The following is a 23283-nucleotide window of genomic DNA, read 5'->3' as shown; positions in this document are numbered from 1 at the left end:
AATTTTTACAGGTAAGTAAAATTTTCAAAGTCGTGAGACCTTATGCACAATGCAATCCTTTGGAAAGAAAAGACATGCATGCATAACGGTAAGTACAGTCCGTTTCCGGGATTCAGCTTCTGGGTTTCGGATTGCAGTGGGCTAAGGTTCAAAGCACTACCAGCAGTTCTTCTGGAGCTTCCTGGATTTAGCAGGGTGCTTGTGAGGTTGGTAGCTGTGCGCACTATGGAGAAGTAGCAGGCTGCACAGGAGGACTTGGGAAGATGTTAGAGAGCTCCCAAACGTGGGTTTGGGTCACAAAGGTCCTTATAGCAAGGAGGCACAGCCGGTTCTTCGGCACCCAGGCCGGATGGCTCTGGTGCAGAGTGGTTAGGTCAGCTTGGCTGTGTGTGCAATAGTGATCCTTGTGATTAGAGACACAGCCACGGGGTCAAAATCAGGACAGTTTGGTCACTCGCAAAGTGGTTCTCAGTGATGCTGATGTCCCTAGACAGCTGCTCGGTCGTGGTGCAGCACAAATCCAGATTGAAGTCTCACTGTAGGTGTTTGATGCACGGCGTCCGTTACCCCGGGAATTGGTGCTGTACGGCTCCAGTTGGTGTTGGTGTTTTCTCACTGGGTGGGGAGACCGATCTGAACCTCCAGAGCACATGTACCTCCTTCTGGTCGTCTGCGGCGTCGGTCGTGTCGGGGAGCTGCAAGGCGATGGACTGGGCTGTGCTCTGTGGTTCCTGCAGACTGCAGGAAAGTATCCACTCTACTCCAAGGGAGACTGTAGGAGATTTTCGAAGTGCTAGCAGGTTACCCAAGGCTGTGTCAAATCTCCAGCTTCTAGGATGAGTCACTCTGTCGCAACTGTCGAGAGAGATGCGAGTAGACAGGGGTTCGCTCCAGAAGTTCATAGTTCTTCTGCAGTTCTTGCCAGTTAGTAACTCTTGTTAGTCCTTCTCTTGATTTGTTGACTGAGTTATTGGGTTCAGTGGTGCCACCTAAATACACAATTTAGGGGAATTAAGGGGAGTGACAGGTAGTAGCCAATGAGCTGTCTACCTTTAGGGTGTCTACAGCCTCTATGTGACCACTTCCTGTGGGAAGTGAGCATAACCCTGACCATTGCATCTAAAACAAGATAGAAGAATCTGAAAAGATGGTGTCCACCTCAGCTAGTCCACCTTAGGGGTGATGCAGGCGTGGTGTTGGACACATCCCCTAATCTTATTAGTTACCCCACCTGTCTTGCCGCCAAAAGTGGGGCTTAGACAGATCCACTATCAGGAGAGGCTGAAGTCACATAGCAAAGGGTGGTGGAGCCTTTGAAGCTTCCCGCCCCGGAATACATATCCTGTGTGGAGGAGGTGTAAACACCTCCGCCCAGCGCAGTCTTTGTTTCTGACCTCTAAGAGCGATGGCTCCCACCTCACGGGGTCAGCAACTTGTCTATGGTTACTGGCTTGTCAAGAAAATGTGTGTATCAAACCTAGGTAGTAAACACAATACTAAGGGAACCGAGGTTGCGTAAAGAAAACAATAAAAACTAAATTATCTTTAATTACACATAAAAAAAATTTTTTAGACACATTTCATATAAAACAAATTTCAATTATAAACAATTAATTGCAATACATCATATACAACTTATCAAAAATAATCAGTTAAAATCAAAAAGTGGCAATCATTAGTATCGATGCGCGTTTCGGCGTTGGAGGAACACCTTCTTCAGGAGCCATGGATATTTTTAAAGGAATTGGTATCAGTTATCAGTATTTGCAGCTTAAACCGTGATGGCCATATTTTATTTTTGATTCAGAATCAGCCGTGTAGAAAATATCAGTGTGTACCGGTTCAGCGAAAACCTTTTTTGTAATCTCTTGAAAATAGGTCCCTTCACTTGTGCGTGGCGATAATAAATTGTTGAATTATTTTCTTTAAAACTAAGACTCTCTGAATGTTAGAACTGTCATATCTTATTAATCCACACGTGTGTCGTAAACTGTATCTTTCTTATCTTGTATATTATTTTCTTAGAACAAAAACCGTGTGTAGTCAGAAGGTAGTTTAATGGCATAAAATGCAGATGAGTTGATTGAGACTTCTTAACCTGAAATATCCAGAAGAGATTCGATATAATCTTCTGGATAATAATAATATGACCTGACACTTTCTGTGGAGCAGATAAAGATGTCTCCTCGGATGTATACTCCGATGTAACTTAGTACTCAACGATCGAGTCCCGTGATACAGACTTGACCTGTGACGGTCCGAGTATGGTCGTTTTTCTGGTTAGCGAAAGCCAAGACAGGAGATGGCTGTCGGCGTCTTCTGGCAGTTGTTGAATCTAATCTAAGAGGAGACATCTTTATCTGCTCCACAGAAAGAAATCACGTTACTAGATTTGATCTCCTTCACAAAAGCAACTTCTGGCCACTTGGAAAAATAGTCAATCATGACTATGGCAAATTTCTCTGATCCACCCAATATATCAAAAGGTCCACAAATGTCTATAGCCAACTTCTCCCAGGGACCTTTGGGTAATGAAGATGAAACAATTTCTGTTTCCCCAGACCAATGAGTTTTGTCACTACAAGCACATGCAATGCAATCACGAACAAAACGTTCAATTAGAATATCCATGCCTGGCCACCAGAAACTCTCTCGACACTTCCTATTCACTGCTGACATGCCTCTATGTCCCTCATGCATGATATTCAACAACCTTTCTCTTAAACTCACTGGTACAACCAATCTATTTCCTCTTCTAAGCAGATCATCCATAATATTCAATTCTGACCATATTAGTTTGAATGGCAACAGATCCTTGTGTGATTTCCATCCTTGTTCATCACACAATACATCTCTAACTTTACCTAAAACGACATCCTCATCAAGAGCTTTTTTCCATTCCACTTGGCTAATGGCACTGCACACATCCTCCACTTCAGCAACCTTCCAATCATCCTCCTTAAAATCCTGACCATCATCCAAAGGTAGTCTCGAAACACAACCTGCATTTACATTCTTGGCACCTGGAATATATTTTATATCAAAAGTATATTCCTGAAGGCGATACAACCATTTAGCTATTCTTGGAGTAGCTTTGCTAGCTCCTTTTGTGGAAAAAAGTCTACAAAGGGTTTATGATCAGTATGCAATTGAAAATGACTACCCCACACAAACATTCAAAAATATTGCACGCCCCACCAACAGGCTAAGACTTCCTTTTCGATTGTAGAATATGTATGTTCTGCCCCCTTTAATGTGCATGAAGCAAAAGCTACTACTTTTTCTATACCTTCATGTACCTGACTAAGCACAGCACCTAAACCATAGTTGCTGGCATCTGTGGAGACAATGATCTGGTCGGCAGGATCAAAAGGTTTCAATGTGACAGCATTGGCAATACATTTCTTAATAGAATCAAAGTTCTGTTGGCAAGCCTCTGACCATTCAAATTTAACCCCTTTCTTCATTAGTATCCTTAATGTATGTCCTTTGTCAGAGAAATGGCGTACGAACTTAGAATAATACTTGGCAAGGCCAAGAAATGACCTTAACTGGTCCTTATCCTTTGGAGCGGGTGCCTTTTCAATCGCCTCCACTAGATTTCGTTTAGGTTTGACACCATCACTGGACAAGGTGTGACCCAGATATTCTACCTCACTCATACCAAATTTATATTTTTCCATACCTACAGTTAGACCGCCATCAGCTAGTTTCTTGAGAACCTTTTCTAAATTGTCGTCATGGTCAGATTCATTTTTTCCCCATACCAAAACATCATCTTGAAATACCACAACTTTATCTAAACCAGCTAGAATCGACTGCATCACTCTTTGGAATACAGCCGAGGCTGACGCCAATCCGAAAGGCATGCGTATAAATTGAAAAGCCCCCTCAGGAGTAATGAAAGATGTAATGTGTTTAGAATCTTCATGCAATAGGATTTGGTGGTATGCATTTGATAGATCCAAGGTACTAAAATGTGTACCAACTTTCACAGTAGCCAACATCTCACTAATCCGAGGAAGAGGATGACGATCTATCCAAATTTTATCATTCACATCTCTTAGATCGATGCACATCCTAATTTTGCCATTGGGTTTTTTAGCCAAAACAATCGGACTTAACCAATCCGATGCTTCGATGGCTTCAATTACCCCTTCATTGCAGAGTCTGTGTAGCTCTTCTTTTAATTTGTCTCTTAGTACGAAGGGCACATTTTTTACTTTGTGCACCTTGGGAGCAGCATCCTCTTTAAGAATTATTTTGTGCCTAAATTTTTTGAGACAACCCAATTTTTTGCTGAACAACTCTGGAAATTTAGTGCACCATTTGGAGGTATTGCTAGGAGACATTGTTAGTACCTGTTGAGGATGATTAGGATTTAAAATTATATCAAGAGCTCTTTGATCCTTCCAGCCCAACAGAGACCTGCCTTTGTGGACTACATACAATTTTGCCATAGTTTTTCTTTTACAAAAGAGCAATTCCGTTTCAATAAATCCAATAACAGGTAGTTTTACCCTACAATAGCCTTCTGGAATCACATCTGCAGATTGTAATTCCTCTAACTTACCTCCTAAACTTTCCCACGTGAACTTATCTATGATGGTAAATGGAGAGCAAGAGTCTGCCCAAACTTGAACATCTCTGTCCTTAATTTTGATATTACACTTTGGAGGACGATAACCCTCTTGTTTACGCACATCGCATTTAAGTACCTGTTCATATTCAATTGTCATAACCTCAATGTCATCATCATCAACAGCTTCATTATTATATTCTATATCCTCTCCATGAGTAGAATTATTGTGATCAATCAGATTGACCGCACTTGGAGATGAAACTGAACCAGATGTTTTGCACCATCTTGCAAAATGTCCTAGTTTTTTACATTTGTGACACCTTGTTTTGAGTGCTGGACAAAAATGTGCGTCAGCGGTGTGTTTTGGGCTCCCACACCTGAAACAATACTTGGATTTGGACGTGAAAAACTCTTGTTTGTTATTAGTTGAGGATTTTTCAAATCGCTTCTTAAAACTCTTCTTTACAACATGCACAGATTCATCATCTTTTTTAGGAACAGCATTAAGTTCTTTTACATATCTCGAAGTATTTTCCATTCTTATGGCAACTGATAAAGTTTATCTAAATTAGGATCTTTTAAATCAAGAAGTTTCTCTTGAATTTTAAGATTTGCCATCCTGTTAATTGATCTCGAATTAGATCATCCCTCATGTTTCCAAACGTACACGTAACAGCTAACATTCTTAAATTAGACACATATTGTTCAATGGTCTCCCCGAGTTTTGAGCTCGTGAAAAGAACTTGTGTCTTTCAACTATGACACTCACTTTCTTGCCAAACTTTTCCTCCAACGCTTTTAAAGCAACTTCATACACATCAACATTAGTATCCCCCGTGGACTCACTGTCTACATTTGTATGAATTACAATGCTTTCCATCAAAGGTAAAGTTTTTAAAACATTTCTTCCTTGTAAGCCCAAAATTGTTTTAGAATAGCTAATTTCCTTTTAGAGATATAGTCATCACCTCCAATAGCTTCAAGATAAGTTTCGAAAGTCTCTTTCCAATGTTCCCATAACATACACGGTTGACCGGGGTTCTGCAAGTAAAATGGTGGCGCTGGGATAACTTGGGAAGACATGCTCATTATAAAACAGATGTAAAATACTGTAATGTAATTTTCCTATGCAGAAATGATACAATTTTATTTTTAAAGTCACTCAAAAGGAGAGATGAAGTGTGTATCAAAATTTAACTTAATATTAGCCAGGTGTGCCTGCCACAGATGAACAGAAATACTTGAGTAGTGTAAACCGGTTTACACCCTATTCCCAAAAGACTTAACAGCTCTTTCGAGAAAATGGACATACAGTGAGCATGCCAAAAGTAAACTATTAACGATTGAAAACCACCAGCTAAGCACACGTGGTTGGTAAAATAAAAAGAAAGCCAGTCTAAGAGTAAATGTGGAAAATGACCCACTAGATGGCAGTATAATACCAAAGATCAAATTACATATACCACACAAACTACATGACAATTATGAAAGCATCAGAAATACATTTGACCAGCCGGGGTGAAAAGGGTAGGTGCTAAGTTCTGATAAAATAAAAACTGTAATTTCAAAAGGAAAGTCAGTCAGCTGTGAAATTGTACCAAAAAGGAAAACCTTCTGAAGAAATGAAGCTCATTTGATGTCTCGATCGATTTCCTTCTACGAACCGTTCAAATGCTGCCCAGCTGAACCAAGTAATAACTTACTTGTCAGAGCACTCAACTGTTTAGAGAAATTGGCATGTTTTTTCGTGCAGATAAGCTTTAGGCACGTTCATACGCAGCATAGACAAGTGTTCAGTAGAATTCCAGAACAGCTCAGATGACTGGTGACGCAGATCTTTCACCGAATCCCTGTGCAGGATTCTACTGTGTCATCAGATACAGCATGCAGCTCAAGGGTGAAGAGCTCCGGTTCCAGCAGACTTTCACCGAGCGTTTCATGCACACAGCTGATCCCAATTAAACAGCCCTCGGAGATGCATTTTCAAGCAACAACGTGGCACAAACAATAAACAGCCACAAGCCCCTCCCTTAACCTCCTCACCAGATCAACCGAAGAATAACCAAAAGCCCAATCAGCCGCTGGAGAAGCGGAAATACTTCTCTTCCATAAACTCAGCCGCTGGAGGAGGTAGTCGGGCATAAAGTTAGACTTTTGCTGATGTTTTTCTTCCGTTTCTCAGACGATAGCAGTCTTTATTTCTGTGATAATCTTCTGACTTCTTGTGTCACAATAAATACTTTATCCAGGGGTCACTTGTTGTCAAACGATTTTCAATCTCTGGAAGTTGTATGTAAAACAGCAGGAAAACAAAGAGTTGTAGGTGTTCTTCGTAAAAATGATGATCCCATCCTCCGTCGCCAATTTTGAAGAATCACCACAGATGAAGTATTTGTAGATTTATTGAATCAAGGTAGGGACCCCTAGGACACAGCTTTTCTTTCTTTCAAGAGCTTGTAACTGACTCTCCCACAGAATCCTGAGGTAACCCAGCAACCACAAGGTTCCACATGTTTCATAACAAAACATATATACATATATGATGAATCAAGATACAACAGCCACCATCTTTAACAAGGCAATCTTTCCCGCTACCGAGATGAGCCCCCCCCCCCCCAATAAAAAAAATCTTGTGGTCTTTCAGGGAGTGGATAGATTTTTACTCCCAGGTATCGGAAACGGTGAGGTTCCCATCTCAGGTCCCCCAGCCCCTCGGGTGGTTGTTGATCTTCTATCATGGGGACAGTCTGTATTTCTGCCAGTTTACGAGCAGGCCCAAATGACCCCCAAACTCCACCATCATATCCCTAGCCCCTTGTAGGTCTTCCCCTGGGTTTTTCAAGAACAGCAAGAGTTCATCCGTGTATAGTGCTTATATGGTGTACCTGTCCCTCCAGGTGAAGACCCCTGTATTTGTTCCCCATCTGCGCCACGCAGGTCAATGGCTCCACCGCCAGGGCGAACAACAAGGTATAGAGGGGGCACCACCGGCGAGCACCACTCTCCACCCGATACTGCTCTGAGGATGTGCGACCAGCCCGCACCCTTGCCGGCGGGCCTGTGTACAGCAGTCTCACCCATCTCAGGAAGCCCTGTCCCATTCCTATCCTTCCCCAGGTCTAGGATTGAGAGAAGTCGCCTTATATTCGGGGTTGTATTTCTGTCCGGTATGAATCCAGCCTGATCGGGATGGAACAGGGAGGTCATGTGCGGGAGCAATCTGGACGCCAGTATTTTACTTAGGATTTTAAAGTCGAGGTTGAGCATCGACAAAGGCCGGTAAGCCGTGCAGTCGAGAGGGGGTTTATCCGGTTTTAGGAGTGGGATCACAACTCCCTCCCGGGTTGTCCGTCGGAGGATTCCCTCCTCCCTTGCCACCTTGTAAATTTCCGCTAGTCGGAGGGCCAATTCCTCCACGTAGGTGGCACAAAATTCCATAGGGAATCCATTTGTTCCTGTGGTTTTGCCCCTTGTCAGGTCTTTGACAGCTACTCTGATCTCGATTTCCGAAATGTCTGCCCCCAGCTGGTTTGCGTCGTCTTCAGATATAGTGAAAAGGGGAATCCCCTCGAAGTATTCCCTTATCTCCCCCTCCCCTCGGGGCCCAGAGCTCTTATATAGGTGTTATAGTAATCGAGGAACCTGTTGTTTATCTGCCTATTTGTTTAGGAGGTGGCCCGCTGGGTCTGCTAACTCTACTATGGTGTTCCCTCTACGGGAAGGGTTGGCCAGCCATGCCAGTAGTTTGCCCACTCTGTTCCCTTCCGCATGTGTCCGCTCCATATACTTTTTGTAATCGAAGCATCTTAAATGCTCCTCCTGAACCGCCACTTACTCTTTCACCTCCAGTAGCTCCTGGGAGAGCTCCGGATGCTCTGGACTCATCACCTCTAGCTCTCTAAGCGCACGATCAGCTTTTTCTATGTCCCCGAGTAATGCCCGTCTCAACTCCATGGACGTTGCCATGCATCTCCCCCTTAGCACTGCCTTAAAGCCCTCCCACTCCACTAGTCTGGAGTCCGTGGAGCGGGTGTTATCTGTGAAGTAAGAGGCGATATGACCCCTGATCTCCTGTTGGAATACCTGATCTTCTAACTCCTCAGGTCTTAGGCGCCATGTTGGAATGGGCTTGAGCAGGGCCCCCATCTGCAATCTCACGAGGAGGGGATTGTGATCCGATATAGTGCGATTCAGATACTTGCATTGCGGTGTGCATGCCTGGGGCGCAAAGGACCGTATAAAGCCTTATATGGAGCTCATGTGCATGTGAAAGGTGGGAGTTTTCTTTATCGTGTGGGTGTGTGCGTCTCCAGGTATCAATCAGTCCCCATCTGGCCTGCCAGTCTCGAAAGCCCCTGGCCGTTCTACGTACCAGGGAGTCATGCAATGGAGGGTGAGAGCGGCCAAGCCCGGTTCTGCTACACAATTGAAGTCTCCTCCTATAATGACTGAGCCCACCATATGATGTGCTAATACTCCACTCATCTTTTCCAGGTATGCCTCTTGGTCTGTATTCGGTCCATAGAGGTTTATCAGTGTTATGTCTTGTCCGTCCAGTCTCCCTGTTACTGTGAGGCAACTGCCCTCCGGGTCAACTTAGTGTCCTGTGTGCAGAAAGGGGACCCCTGAGGGAGGAGCCAAGCTCGCGTCCGAGATGGCCGCGTTTTAGCTCGGCTCCGATCACTCTCCTGTCTGCAACAAATATCCTGTACTTTATCCTGCCCCGGGAAGTATTCCACGATGTGCAGTGGAACGACGATAACTCACAGGCACTTACCGTTTGCTCCGGTGATTCCTGGGTGTCACGGATCCTGAGTTACGCCCCTGTCTGCTTCGGGGCCTCCGGAACGGCCGGGCCTGGCACTCCTTGGCGGCGCCCGGGCTGGACGGGGCGCGGTGGCCGGCCCTTGGTGGTGGTGTGGAGTCGGGCGGAGGGGCCGATGTGCTAATAGACCGATTGCGGCCTCCCGGGCCTGGTCCGGCGGTCCTGCGGCCTGGTGTTGGGGAGCTGACTTCCATGGACGGGGTTAACCGTACATCTGGCTCGTCACCCCTTTGTTCTCCGGCCCGGCCATTTTGAGTTCCTCCGCCCGGACTCGGAGAACGGTGCCGGCGGCGTGTGGGGTGCCGGCGCATCGCCTTCTTCTGGTGGCTCCCCTTCCTGCCCTGGTGGCGCCTCCGCTGGTGGTTGCCGGTGTCCTGTTTTGCCCCGCTGATATCCGGGCGGGGGTCGGTGTTCGCAGCGGCCCCGCCGGGCTTCTAAGATGGCGGCCGGCCCCATGATTCTCGGCCTTGCGGGGACCGGCGATGCGGGTCCGCCGCGCGGCACGTTTGCTGAATACTGTAAAGTTGAGCCTACGCTTCGCGACATCCTCGCCGCCCTGCGCTCCTGGGGGGCACCCATGACCGCACCGACCGCTATCCTGGAGGGGGGTCCCTTTGTTGGGCCTGCCGGACCCCCCTCGGTTTGTGCGGCTTCATCTCTGTTGTGTGCTGCTGGAACTTTCCTTGGGGTCGTGGACCTGGAGGCTGCTGTTGGTGTGGATGTACGGGGGTCCGCTGCCCTTCTTCGTCCTGTGCCTCCTTCTGATCCGGAGGTTCCCCGGCTGGATCCCGTCTGGACCGACCTCGATGGGTCTCCTTTTCCTCTTTTGCCTCACATGGCCGTACGAAGATCCTGTGACGGTGCCGCTGGACCGGCTTTCTCCGTATTCTCATCGGAACTTTGCCTGCTTTGCCTGAAGTGGTTACTGTACTTTCTGGATCATCCGGGTCACGATCGCTACAACTTGAGTGTATTTTTGATTCGACTCCCTGTTATTCACCTCCTGTTTTATGTGATCTGGTTCCTGGTGCGCTGGACGATTACAGTTTGCGAAAAACGAGTACGGGGTTGAGCTGATCTTGCCTCTGTGGACTGTTATTTTGTGGTATGGTTGGGTGATCCGTTCATAATTGTATGATTATGTTTGATACGTCTTTACGTTCCTGGAGCTTATCCGTGTGTTTATTATCTTCCCGTGGGCTCTGAGTATTTTCGGGCGGGGGGGTGGGAGCTGAAGGGGTTTTGATTATGTGGCTCCTCTCCCGCTGTTTTTCCCTGTTTTCCCTCCCCCCCCTTTTTAATCTAAGTGATTCTTTCTTTCTTATATTTCTCTATATTTCGGGTTCTAATTAGGGCGACAGGCACGCTGCTGGGGGGTAGGCCATAGCCTTCTGCAGGGGTGCAGGGTGGGCTGTGCGGGGTGGTGGGGGGGTCTGTTTATTGTATCTTTCCCTGTTCCTCTTTTTGGTTCTATGGCTCTTATGTATCCCCTAATTTCGTGGCGCGGTGTCGGCACGTAGCCCCCCGGGGTGTTTGTGCTGGCATGGCCCTTTTGGTATGTCTGCTGTCACGGTTTACTACGCATTCATTTCTCCTGCTGCCACTAGTTCCATGTGCCGAATTAGTATTGGGTCCTTTGTTAGCCGTGGGGGGCGTGCACTGACGCTGCGCCCTCACTTTCCCCCTCCCCTTTTTTTGATGTCCTCTTCCTCCCTTTTTTTCCCTTTCCCCACCCCATTTTCTTTTCCTCCCTTGGGTTGTTGTAACGGAGGGCTTTTAGTTTTGTAAGCGTAATTTTCGCTGTTTTATTATTATGTGCCCTGGTAGTGGTGGGTGGGTGCTGAGCAGCGATTGTGATTGTTCTTGATGTGGGACTCACGTTCTGCCTTTGCCAAAATGTACTGTTCTATTGGTCTTTTCCTGTATTCGAGACTTCGGCTTGCTCACGGCCCACCACGGCCCTCTGGACTTTACAGATTATCATTATCCTGTGACACCCTTTTTCTATTATAAAATTAACCTACTTTTATCCTGTCCGTGATGGCGACTCAAAGACTTGTTGCCTTTGCCTTTCATATGAGCTATTTAGAAATCCTGTTGTCTCTCCTGTATTGCCTCGTATGTCTCTTTATTGTGGTGGCCGGCCCTGTGGGTTGTAGGCCCGTATCTGTGCGCGCTTTCTGTACAATAAAGGTTTTAAAAAAAAAAATTTAAAAAAAAAGAAAGGGGACCCCTGCCCGTATCCAAATTTGGACCCCTCTTGAGAACGCTAAGAGCGAGGTTTAATACGTTGGGGCCCCTCCATCTCCGATGCAGCGCTGCCCCCTCGTAAGCCAGTGTGTGTGTTTCCTGCAGCATGGCGATGTGTACTTCCCTTCTATTAAGGTAGGAGTAGATTTTATGTCTTCTATGCATAGAGTGCATACCTCTTATGTTCCAGGATATCAAATTATGCATTACTTTATCCCCCATCTTTAATTATTTATTTTGTTCCCCTCCTGGCCCCAGGGCCAACATCCCCCAACCGTCGTAGTCGGTAAGTCTGCCCTATGTGGATTCTCACTAGCCCCATTTCTAATGGCCTGTAGTGCTCCTAATGTGAAACTCTAGAATAACCCCAACACCCCCTCCCCAGGACAAGTGAGTTTCTCTCCCTCATCCAAACTATGCACTCAAGTGCAACTTTTAAGAAGTGTCCAAAGTTCCGGTAGTGACGGGTCTGGCGCCTATCCGGGAAGGAGCACCCCTCCCCCCACCCAATCCAAGTGTTTGTAGGTTTGAATCAGCAGAACAAGCTCATGGGTTCTCCCCGCACTTCAGTGCTCCTGGTCAGTGTGCTATGTTGCCCCTATGATGTCGTATGTTGTTCCAGGAGTAACATGCGGAAGTTCCTGACTGGATTCCCCCACTGTACTTGTGCTGTGCTCAGAGTCTGAGTCTCTCAGGTTGTCTCCTGATGCTGAAGCAACGCCCCTTCATCCTTGATCGCTGAGGGATGCAATCGCTGCCACCGCGCTGTCTCTCTCCCTCTGCGTTTCCTCCGCCGTGGGCTGGCTCGCCGGTTTCCCTCCATTACCTCCAGGTCTGGCCCTGCTTCTGTCTTGTCCTGCTTGCCTTTGGTCTCCGCTGCCCTGCTGGCCATGCTGGTTGATCCATTCCCACACCTCCTGTGGCATGGTGAAGAACTTGGTCCTGCCTGCTATCGACAGTCTTAGCTCGGCCTGAAACACCATCGAGTATTGAATGTTCAGTTGTCTCAGCTTTCGTTTGGCAGCTACATATGATGCCCTCTGTCTCTGGTCCTCCCGGGAGAATTCCGGATAGATCCTGACGATGTAGTTCGCCACCTCTAGCTGGCCTTTCTGCTGGGCCTGTCTCAGGACATGAGCCCTGTCCTGGTAGAATAGTATGCCTGTTACTACCGGCCTCGGCGGTCGTCCCGGTAGAGGTGATCTGGTAGGGACTCAGTGTGCAAGATATTGGGAAAGCCCCTCCTCTGCCACTTCGGCGCTGCTCTCCTGGTGCTCCAGCCACCTGTGTGCACCAGAGTTGTTTCTCGCTCTCTGCCCTGTTTTTCCCCAGTCAGTAGGGTGGCTTGCGTGCCATGCGCTCTCAAGGGGGGAGGGGCACCCACACCGGCTGCATAGCTCTCCGATCAATCAATCAATCAATCAATCATAACACTTGTATAGCGCGCTACTCACCCGGAAGGGTCTCAAGGCGCTTGGGGGAAGGGGGCCGCTACTGCTCGAACAGCCATGTCTTGAGTTGTCTCCTGGAGGCGAGGTGGTCCTGGGTCAGCCGAAGGTGGATGGGGAGGGAGTTCCATGTCTTGGCCGCCAGGTAGGAGAAGGATCTGCCTCCGGCGGTGGCTCTTCTGATGCGTGGTACGGCGGCGAGGGCGAGGCTAGCGGACCGTAGCTGGCGGGTGGGCGTGTGGAAGGTCAGGCGGTCGTTGAGGTACTTGGGGCCCAGGTTGTGGAGAGATTTGTCGCGTTGCCCCCTCAGTCCTCCTTTACGCAGCGCTCACTGTACCGGAGGTTAGGGTCCTACCGTCAGGCACCTTGATCAGCTCTCCGCTATTCGGACTTATCTCCCTCATGTGAGTCTTCCCGCTACCCATTCTCTGCTGGGAATCTCCGGTGGGTGCCGTAGCCTGTTACTCTCCCCCGAGGCCGCTGTCGGATACAGCCCAGCTCCACGGTCGACGTTGCAGTAGCCCGCTCCTATGGCCTTGCAGGATGCTCCCGCTTCTTTCCCCCAGCCAAGCTCCGTGTCTCGCGCCCTCTCCCTGCTGGGGCTCAATGATGTGTGCTGTGGGCTGCTCGCTCCCAGAGAAGCTCTGTCGGTCTCAACTTGGCACCGCAGGTGCCATTCTCCTTTTAGCTTGCGGTCTCATCTCCGGGGGCTCCGCTACTGGCTTCGACCGCGACTCTCCGAGCCAGCCGACAGACCGTTCGCTTGCCCGCCGTGTCGGAAGCCAGGGGGGTCCTTTGTCTGCCTCTGGGCTCCCCACGAGCTTCGGGAGGGGGAGGGCACTAGATAGGGGATTGCCAGCAGGAACTCAGATCTAAGCTTCCTCCGTCATCGACACCAAGCCACGCCCCCTTTAGTCTCTAATCGGTTCATTTGTACTGTAAGAGGAGTGAAGTTTTGGTCATTCTGGACTCCTCTGGCATCGAGTGATGGGCTTCTTGAAAGCTTTAGCAGTTACTGGTGTGTTTTTAATTGACAAAACAAAATGTTTGTCTCTCCTTCAGTTCACAGTTTGATTCTACTAATTTTTTTTATAGAATATATGTAATTTGTATCCTCATGCTGGTAAAAATGCAGCTACCAAATACATCTCCCACAGTGCACTCTGTGCACAGAGCAGTATCGCTGTCGTACCACCTCTGAATCTATCCCAGACTGTGAGAGTCTTGCTTTCAGTATTGATTTTTCCCCCAACAACTGTTTCTCCGGCATCGTAGCCTATCGTCCTCCGGGGCCGCCCAAACAATTTTATAAATCACTCCCAGCCATTCTAGCTGAACAGGTCACTACTAGCTCCAACTTTACGTTGCTAGGCGACCTCAATTTACATTTTGACATCTCCTGCGATCATATAGCTATGGAACTGATGGACGATTTAGCGGCCCTTCAATTAGATAAACGGGTTGATGTACCCACACATATTAAAGGCCACCTTTTAGACCCAATCTTCAGCAACTGCACTGAACTAGTGGTCGGTCAACCCATTCGTTTACCCTGGACAGAATACTCCCTCATCCCATTTACATGGACAACGTGCAAATCACTACCCCCATCCCCCTGATCAGGAACTCTAGAAATTGGTCCAGATTACCAGTTGACCTCTGGCTCCACAACCTGATGCACACTTGCCCATCGCGTAATGAGGACCCGAGCATAGCCAATCAAGAATATGAGAATTGGATATCAACATCTCTTGAAGTTACCCTTCCTATCCGGAAAATCACATCAAAACGTTTACATAAAACTGCCCCCTGGTTTTCAAAATCCCTCAGAGATAAAAAACGCCTCTGTAGGAGATTAGAAAGAAGGTGGCGTCTGGACTACGCACCGGATGCTAAAACCCAATACAGAGAGGCAATTAATTCCTACAAAAACGATGTAAAATCCTCCCAGTCTGCCTATTTCTCAGGAAAGATCATGGAAGCTAAATCCAAACCCAGGGAAATCTTCCATATAGTAAAAAGTCTCACTAAAATCTCTACTTCACTCAGGCCCTCTGTTAAAACCTCAGCTCACTGTAATGATCTGGCTGAATTTTTTCACCAGAAGGTAATCCTAATCTATTCCTCCTTCCCGGTTATAGTAACTAATCCTAGGGTAATGGGACAGGGGAATCTGGAGGTGGTGCCTCTTCGATCTCCAGTGACTTTGGATCATTTCCATTTGCTAGATTCCGAATCCCTGGACCGATTAGCTCACCAAGTAAAATCAGGATCACCATGCGATCCAGCCCCGCCAGAGATAATGTTGTTGGCTAGACAAGTTGTGCTTCCCACGATAATGAATCTCTTAAATGCCTCCATCACCTCCTGCATTGTCCCGCCTGCATGGAAAAAGGCCAAGGTCCGGGCCCTGTTGAAAAAACCTAATCTCGATCCTGAGGATCCCAACAGCTATCGTCCCATCTCCTTGCTCCCATGGGTGAGCAAAATTCTCGAGAAACATGTTAACATCCACTTAATGGATTTTCTCGAGGATAATCAGCTGCTAGATGCCACTCAAACAGGCTTCCGACCTAAGCACGGAACAAAACCCGCTTTGATAGCGGTTACTGAGGAAACTCGAAGGATCTTGGATCAAGGGGGATCAGTGGCAGTGGTCCTCCTTGACCTAAGCGCTGCCTTCGATACGGTCAGCCATGCCAGATTGCTGAACCGTTTATCCGATGTAGGAATAGCAGGTGGGGCACTGCGGTGGCTTGAATCATTCCTGAGCTCTCGGTCTTTTCAGATCTTTGATGGAGATACTGTCTCAACAAGCAGACCATTGAACTCTGGAGTCCCGCAGGGCTCTTCCCTAAGTCCTGCGCTTTTTAACATCTATATGAAACCACTAGCTGAGGTTGTTAGTCCTTTGGCATTAAAATTATCTCATATGCGGATGACACTCAGCTAGCGGTTTCTCTGGCGCAGGAGGACGGCCAATCATCTACATCGGGACTATTGAAATGCTTGGAGGCAGTTAAGGGATGGATGACATCATCCTCCCTAAAACTCAACGGGGATAAAACAGAGCTGATGCTCCTGGGACCCACATCTCCGGAATATTTCAACTCTCTCTGGCCCCCCTGTCTAGGCAACCCTCCAGCCCCCAAGGACAACATAAAGAGCTTAGGAGTCTGGTTGGATAAGGCTCTTTCATTCAACACTCAGGCCACGAAACTGTCTGCAACTTGTTTTGGCCTTCTCCGGATGTTGAGGAAAGTTCTTCCTCTCCTGCCTACGGAGGCAAAACAGGTAGCCGTCCAGGGCCTAATTCAATCCCGGCTGGACTGCAACAACGCTTTGTATCTCGGTGCTCCGGAATACACATTACGAAAGCTGCAGATAGTGCAGAACTGCAGCGTCCAAACTCTGCTCCAGCTGCCTCGTAGACAATCAGCCAAACCGGGGCTGAACAAGTTGCACTGGTTACCTGTACGAGAGAGAATAACCTTCAAGGCGATGTGCATTTCTCATCAGGCTTTTTGGTGCACAGGCCCAGCAATTGGTCGCCAACTTATATCTAAGTACCATCCCACCAGAAATCTTAGATCAAGTCAGTCTTTTCTGGCCTCGGTGCCGAGAATAAATAGATCAAGAGCTGGTGGTAGGATGTTCTCCCTTAATGCTGCCAAACAATGGAACTCCCTTCCCCTCAAACTCAGGTCCAACCCCGATCTCCTTTCGTTCCGGAAACAGCTGAAAACTCTTCTGTTCAATACCCACCATTAATCCTCCTGGTCAAACCTGTTCTGTTCATCAAACATACCTTTTACCAGCGCTTGGACGCCCTTGGGCAGCAACCGCGCTTTATAAATACTTATTTCATTTCATTTCATCTGCTCAAAGGCTTCAAACTGCAATCTGCTTTTTGAACCGGACCGGTTTGACCCTGCTCATTGTTTTGCACTAATTGTAACTAACAAATTTGAAGTTAAATCTTTGAGCCTTCCTGATGTAGAAAACTGCATTTTGAAGATTGTATTTAGCACTTGTGCTGTATTTTAAAAGCTTGTTAGAGCTTTAAGGCAACAACCTGTCAATCCCAGAGCTGAAGGAGGAAGCACCTGCTTTAATTTTAATGAAGTTGAATGGCTCTTTGTTTACGCAGTTTTTGTTTCTTTGAACCCTTTCTGTGAGGGTGAATTTGCACAATTGTTATCCCAGCTCTTCAATCCTGCATTAATAGACAGCGCAGCTGTCTGGTTTGCTAACATCATCTTGGAGACATTCTGAAAGCTTCCTTGGGCATGCATTCCATCCATTGCTTACCATTGGCGTTGTGGTTTGTAACCCATATTTGCCTGCTTTCTTTATTTGCTGGCTCTGTGCCCACGCTATACTATTGGCAAGATGTACTGACAGAGAAGAGGCGGAGATACAGAAGGGTAGTGTCAGGAAACATCTACTACTCAAAACCTGCCCACAAATGGAGCCTTATCTGACATGGCCTATGACTAGTTATGAACGGTTTCTGTTAATAAGGTTCCGTTTTGATTTATATCATCTTCTACTGGCGGTACCAAGTGGGGCACAACGGGGAGAAGTGTTGCCAGCTTGTGGCTGCGACAGTAAGTCTCCTCAAGATCTGGCACACTTTCTCTTTATCTGCCCTTATTACTCTATCCCACGGAATTTATACCTTAAACCATGTCTTAAGAAACTGAATTTTTTACAAATTAAGCCCGCACTTTATTACCTACAACTGCTGAATTGTGATTGCACTTTATTTGTCTGTAACTTTTAAAAAAAAGCTATCTGTTTTAGGAAAAGTATGGACGGATAATTACGCTGTGAATATTTTAGGTGTCTTTTAACTAATATAGTAATTTATGTTTTTAATCTCACATTGCTCATGCTCATAGCACCCGCCGTACCTTCTCCTTTTTTGTACTGTATTCTGTGTCCGTCACTTGCCATATGAAATGTATTGTTTGGAATTGTTTTTAAAATGAGTATCTATGAATTGTACTTTTATGATTGTATGTTCTACAATCGAATAAAGACTTTTGAATTGAATTGCTGGCTCTGTGTTTTAGGCTATCCAGCTTGATTTTGTCCTTTCCGTTGCCCAAACGTTATTTACTGTACTCTCCGACCAGTACTGGATTTCCGTAAACAGGCCTTTCAATCTTGTTCACATTTGCTGTGTATTCAAAGACATGGGTCAAATGGTGTACTTTGTGGCCATTACATCGTCCAGGAGGGTCTGTGAGCTTCAGACGTAGTTGGTCTAGTCTTCATACACCAGCTTCTTCCCTGACAGACTGGTTCTTCAAATCAGTGCCTCTTTCCTTCTGAAGGTGGTTACACCTATTCACATTGGCCAGAGCATCATTCTGCCTGCATTCCACGCTCTGCTTCACCCAACTAATAAAGAGAGACTCATTCATTTGGGGCATAAAAGAGTCCTGTCATATTCTTCGGGTGGAAAATCAGCTCTTCATTGGGTTCACTGGAGCGAACAAGAGCGAGGCTGTGCAGAAATGAAACATGTCCAGATGGCTAGTGCTCTGCGTAAAAATCTGCTATGCACTCATGAAAAGCAACATGCAGACTCAATTCACAAAGGCCAAAGCAGCTACTGTTGCGTTAATCTGAAAGAGACTATTAGTTATGGATTCCTTACATTAGAATTAACCCCAGGCGTCAGACTGGATCTGGAGATTTTTTTCTTTAGCAGTACCTCTCCGCATCGATAAGTGGCGTGGGTCGACTCCACGTCCGTCGTTGGCGTTGTGGTCACCGGAATGACGTCCCGGTGTCTACTTAGACGCCACCCCTGTGCACTGATGACAGTTCTTTATTTTTCCATGCCAGCCGGCCCAGATCCAGAGAGAGCGGTACCTCTAGTCACATTCAGACTTTTTTCGACTTTTGTCAACATCTTTTTTAAGTCTTTCGACTCCTGGTGCACAGGTATGTCACATTGGCGGACCGGCTTCAAATCTTGTGACTCTTGTCAACAGTTGGCCGGTTACGGATACGAGCCTTGTGTTCTTGTGGTACTTGGAGCGCGACCACAACCCAAAGTTGTGCTCCGACTGTCAGGCCATGAATCCAAAGTATTTGCAGGAGCGGTCCTGAAAGCTTCTGGAGGCCCGGCATTCGGCTCCATGCCGCTTGAGGTCCTGGTCGAGAGTGAGGTCGCAGGACCGGTCGCAGAGCTATCACTCCTCGTCCCATTCCCTCCATCCGTCGGCAGACGGTAGTTGCCCGTCTCTGCCCGCAGGGCCTGGTAGCACAGCTCCAAGCTTTCTTCCCTTCCTGGGACCCGGAGCAACCCCTGCCCAACTTAGTAGCTTTTATGAAACCCTCCATGCCATCTATGGCCAGCCCTACTCCACCGGCGCGCCTTCGGGCGCCCCGGCATCGCAGGGCCCCCAGGGATCCAGGCCTGTATTCGGATCCTCGGGCAGACCAGTTGGAAGACCCAGACTGGAGAGGAGTTGGGTGAGGCCAGTGGTCAGGACACTACTCCAGACCGTGGCATGCTTTCCCCCCCTTCCATGGCTACTGAGGAGGGAGCCTCTTATGCTGTTGTGTTGCGTATGGCGGCTGAGCGCTTGAACGTTGAGCTTCGTACAGTGGCGGTCGGGACCTCCTGACCAAGTGCTTCAACCGGCAGCGGCCTCTTTGGAGCCCCTGCTGCCGTTCAATGAGGCCCTCACGGACATCCATCTGGGCACTTGGATAGGATAATTGCCCACGCCACCGCCCAGCCCCGGGCGACCCCATTTTCCAACTCTCAACTTCCAATTGCGCGTTCCCACTGCTCCACCTGACAGGGAATCCAAGAAGCTGGATCACCTTGGGAAGAAGATGTTTTCTTCTGCCAGCTATGGACTGCGGCCGGTGAACTCCGCATGTCTCTTGGGCCGTTACATCCAATCTATGTGGGACACTGTCGTTCAAGTGCTGCCACAGTGCCCGGAGGAGGCACGGGCCGTGCTCTCCCATGCGGGTGCTGAGGGTAGAGATGCAGTAAATTCACCATAGGATGTGGGCTGGACACCGCCGACTAGCTAGGCAGTACGATTTTAACATCGGTAGCCTTGTGACGCTATGCCTGGCTGAGGTCAACTGGCTCTTCGGGAGATGTCCAATCGACTCTTTTGGACATGCCCTTTGATGGCCGTCACTTGTTTGGCGACAAAGCGGACAACACGCTTGATTGCTTTAAGGATTCTAGGGCTACAGCCAGATTCTTGGGCCTCGCTACCACCTCCTACCCTGCACAGTCCGCGTTTCGCCCCCTTACGTGGCTACGGAAGGGGAACCCCACCATGTTCTGCCCAGAGCCACATACCTGTGCAAGCTGTCCAGCCTCTGCGTGGCCGGGACCCAGCGTCCACTAGAGCCCCCCTCTGCAGCAGCCTCTAAGCCCACCTAGTCTGACTTTTCAGGGCTACCAGTTGCCAGTGGACAGCAGGATTCACCATCACCTTCCCCACTGGCTCAACATCACATTGAACAGGTGGGTTTTGCAGATCGTCCAAAGCGACTACTCCCTCCTCTTCAATACTACCCCTTCCTCCATGCCACCTGCTTTCCATCGTATGTCGGAGGATCCCTTGGCCCTTCTCCGTCAGGAAGTTACTGCTCTCTTGGTCATGGGAGCCTTTGAGCACGCGCCTGTGCCAGAAGTAGGTTGTGGTTGTTATTCCCATTACTTCCTGGTACCCAAGAAGGACAAAGGCCTGCGTCCTATCTTGGATCTCAGGGATGTCAACCGCTTCCTCCGATAGGAGAAGTTCAAAATGTTGACACTGGCTTAGGTCCTGTCTGCCCTCGACCCTGGAGACTGTATGCTAGCGTTGGACTTGAAGTGCGCCTATTTTCATATCCCCGTCCTGCCTGCCCCCCAGCATTACCTACGGTTCGTGGTAGGCCAAGAGCATTTTCAGGTCACCGTGCTCCCCTTTGGCCTTACCAATGCTCCTCCGGTGTTCACGTAAGCGATGGCGGTGGTCGCAGCTCATCTGCGCAGATCAGGGGTTCCAATCTTCCATTATCTCGACGACCGGCTGTTGTCTCCAGACTACATGGACCTCCTGCATTTGCTGGGGTTCACTATCAACGTGCCAAAGTCACACCTGATTTCCTCCCAGAAACTCCTTTTCATCGGGCGGTTCTGGACACAGTGCAGTTTCGGACTTATCCCCCCCTAGCAGCGAGTCCGGAATATTCGGGCTATGATTCCGATCTTTCATCCTCTATCCCGGGTTTCGGTCAGAATGTCTCTGAGGGTGCTGGGCCTCATGGCTTCCTGTTGGTGGACTATGCCAGGTTGCATATGCGGGCTCTGCAGTGGCACCTGAAGTTCCAGTGGGCACAGCATCAGGGGAATCCTTCCCATTGTATCCAGATCCCGGAGGGCACTGCACAGCATTTGCAGTGGTGGCTAAAGAACCAGGATTGGGTCAATGGCAGATCCCTCTCCCATCCCCAACCAGAGTTCACCGTGGATCCGGTGATCACGACGCCAACGACGAATGCGGAGTCGCCTGACGCCACATACCAAAGTGCAGTGGTACTGCTGAAGAAAAATTCTCTGGATCCAGTCTGACGCCTGGGGGAAATTCTAAGGTGAGGAATCCATAACTAATATATGTCTCTTACAGATACGTTGTTTGTGAAGGTAAGTAACTTGTTCTTCTGATTTGTGCTCCCTTTGAATTGATGTACAGTTGCTTATTAAATCTGTTCAGTATGAAAACAGTGGGCCTCCTTGAGGTCTCTTCCGCTTAATGAGGAAGTGAATTCCATGCTTTGTCAGTTCAGCAGTCATACACCAGACAAACTGCTTATCTGTACGAAGGCTTCAATCCTCCCAAAGGTTGTCCCACCCTTCCACATTGGGCAATCCATTACTTTGTCTTTGTACTCTTCACTTCATCCTTCCAAGGAAAATGAGTGGCTCCACCATCTTGAGCCTAAGCTTTTATATTAATCGGACCAAGGACCATCAATTGGATGGTCCACGATTAGTGGGCTTTACTGAACTTGCCTAGTTCCAGATAAATTAACTTTTATGTTACAGGTTAGTGGTTGTGCACAAATTCCTCGTGTACCACAAATCACCCCAGACACTTTTAACTTAGCATATTGTTTCTTTTTGGTATCAATATTTTTCTTTCTTTTTATAGTGGAAGGTATAATTGATTTTTGCGTCATGTCTCATGAGTGAAAATCTCCTTTAGCCAGCAGTGTCTCAATCCTCAATAATAATTTAAATAATTTACTTGTAGGCAAGCTCAGTCATTGAGCCACGCAGCCATTACTTTTTTTGTTATTAAAAATGTTTTCTTTCATTATGGATGGCTATTATGGCTAACTCAAAGTCATACTGAGTTGGCTATGTGCCGTTGAGACACACCTGAAATCCTTTAACAAGCATGACCAATATGTTGTAGACTTTACTCCAGCTTGATTCATGTTTTCTTTTCTTAGTTTAACAGTGTCATTTCTTCCAGCAGACACATCAATGAAGATATGTGGTACTGACCCTATGCTGGAGCTTGTTAAGGAAAATTCTGAGCTCATTAAAACGGGTGTACACAACACCTCTTTTCTTGTTAGTAATTTATTCACATGGCTTGTAATAAACCAAGAAGAGCACATGCTGTATTCCACAAGCTCCACCAACTCTTCTCAATATGAAGTTATGGCTATGCTTATTAATCATGTGATGAAGAAAAGTGATAAGGTTAAGACAAGAATCTTTCTTCACATATTGAATCAGCTTCATGAAGTGGACACCAAACTACGCTCCTGGCTTACAGAGATTAATGATAGAGGTATGTTGATTACCATTTTAAAAGTACTGTTGTTAATAGGCTGAGTTCTTGTAAAGAGAGCGTTTTTTTAGAAAGTGATTTATTTGAATAGTTGTGTCACCTCTATGTTGTGTGCTTTGTTTTGATGTTATCTGATAGAGACTTCTAGCTGCAGATTCCTTACCTGTGAATTTCCCTGGCGTCAGGCTGGATACGGAAACTTTTGCTGAGCAGTACCCCTTGCACGCGACGTCTGGTGGCTCCATTCTGCTCCGCGTGGCGCAAATGGCATCGGTAGCATTGGTTATGACGTCGCGGTGCCTAAATAGGCGTCAAACAGGCACGCCGACTCCACCCTCG

General features: G+C 47.5%; 1 protein-coding gene across 5 annotated transcripts in view; it reads left to right on the top strand.

The window, feature by feature from the left end:
• The window catches only part of TTC3 (tetratricopeptide repeat domain 3), a 1911479-nt gene that overhangs the window by 799623 nt on the left and 1088573 nt on the right, over positions 1-23283 (top strand). For 3 of the 5 annotated variants that reach the window (XM_078656865.1, XM_078656863.1, XM_078656866.1), the window contains one exon: positions 22621-22944. In XM_078656865.1, coding sequence (XP_078512991.1) covers positions 22621-22944 — 324 coding nt within the window. The remainder of the gene's footprint in view (positions 1-22620; positions 22945-23283) is intronic. The other 2 variants (XM_078656864.1, XM_078656867.1) reach the window with 1 other exon arrangement.

The sequence above is a fragment of the Lissotriton helveticus genome, chromosome 8, assembly GCF_964261635.1.
Source record: "Lissotriton helveticus chromosome 8, aLisHel1.1, whole genome shotgun sequence".
Taxonomy (NCBI): domain Eukaryota; kingdom Metazoa; phylum Chordata; class Amphibia; order Caudata; family Salamandridae; genus Lissotriton; species Lissotriton helveticus.
The sequence above is the reverse complement of the archived record's forward strand: the minus strand, read 5'-3'. Positions and strand labels throughout refer to the sequence as shown.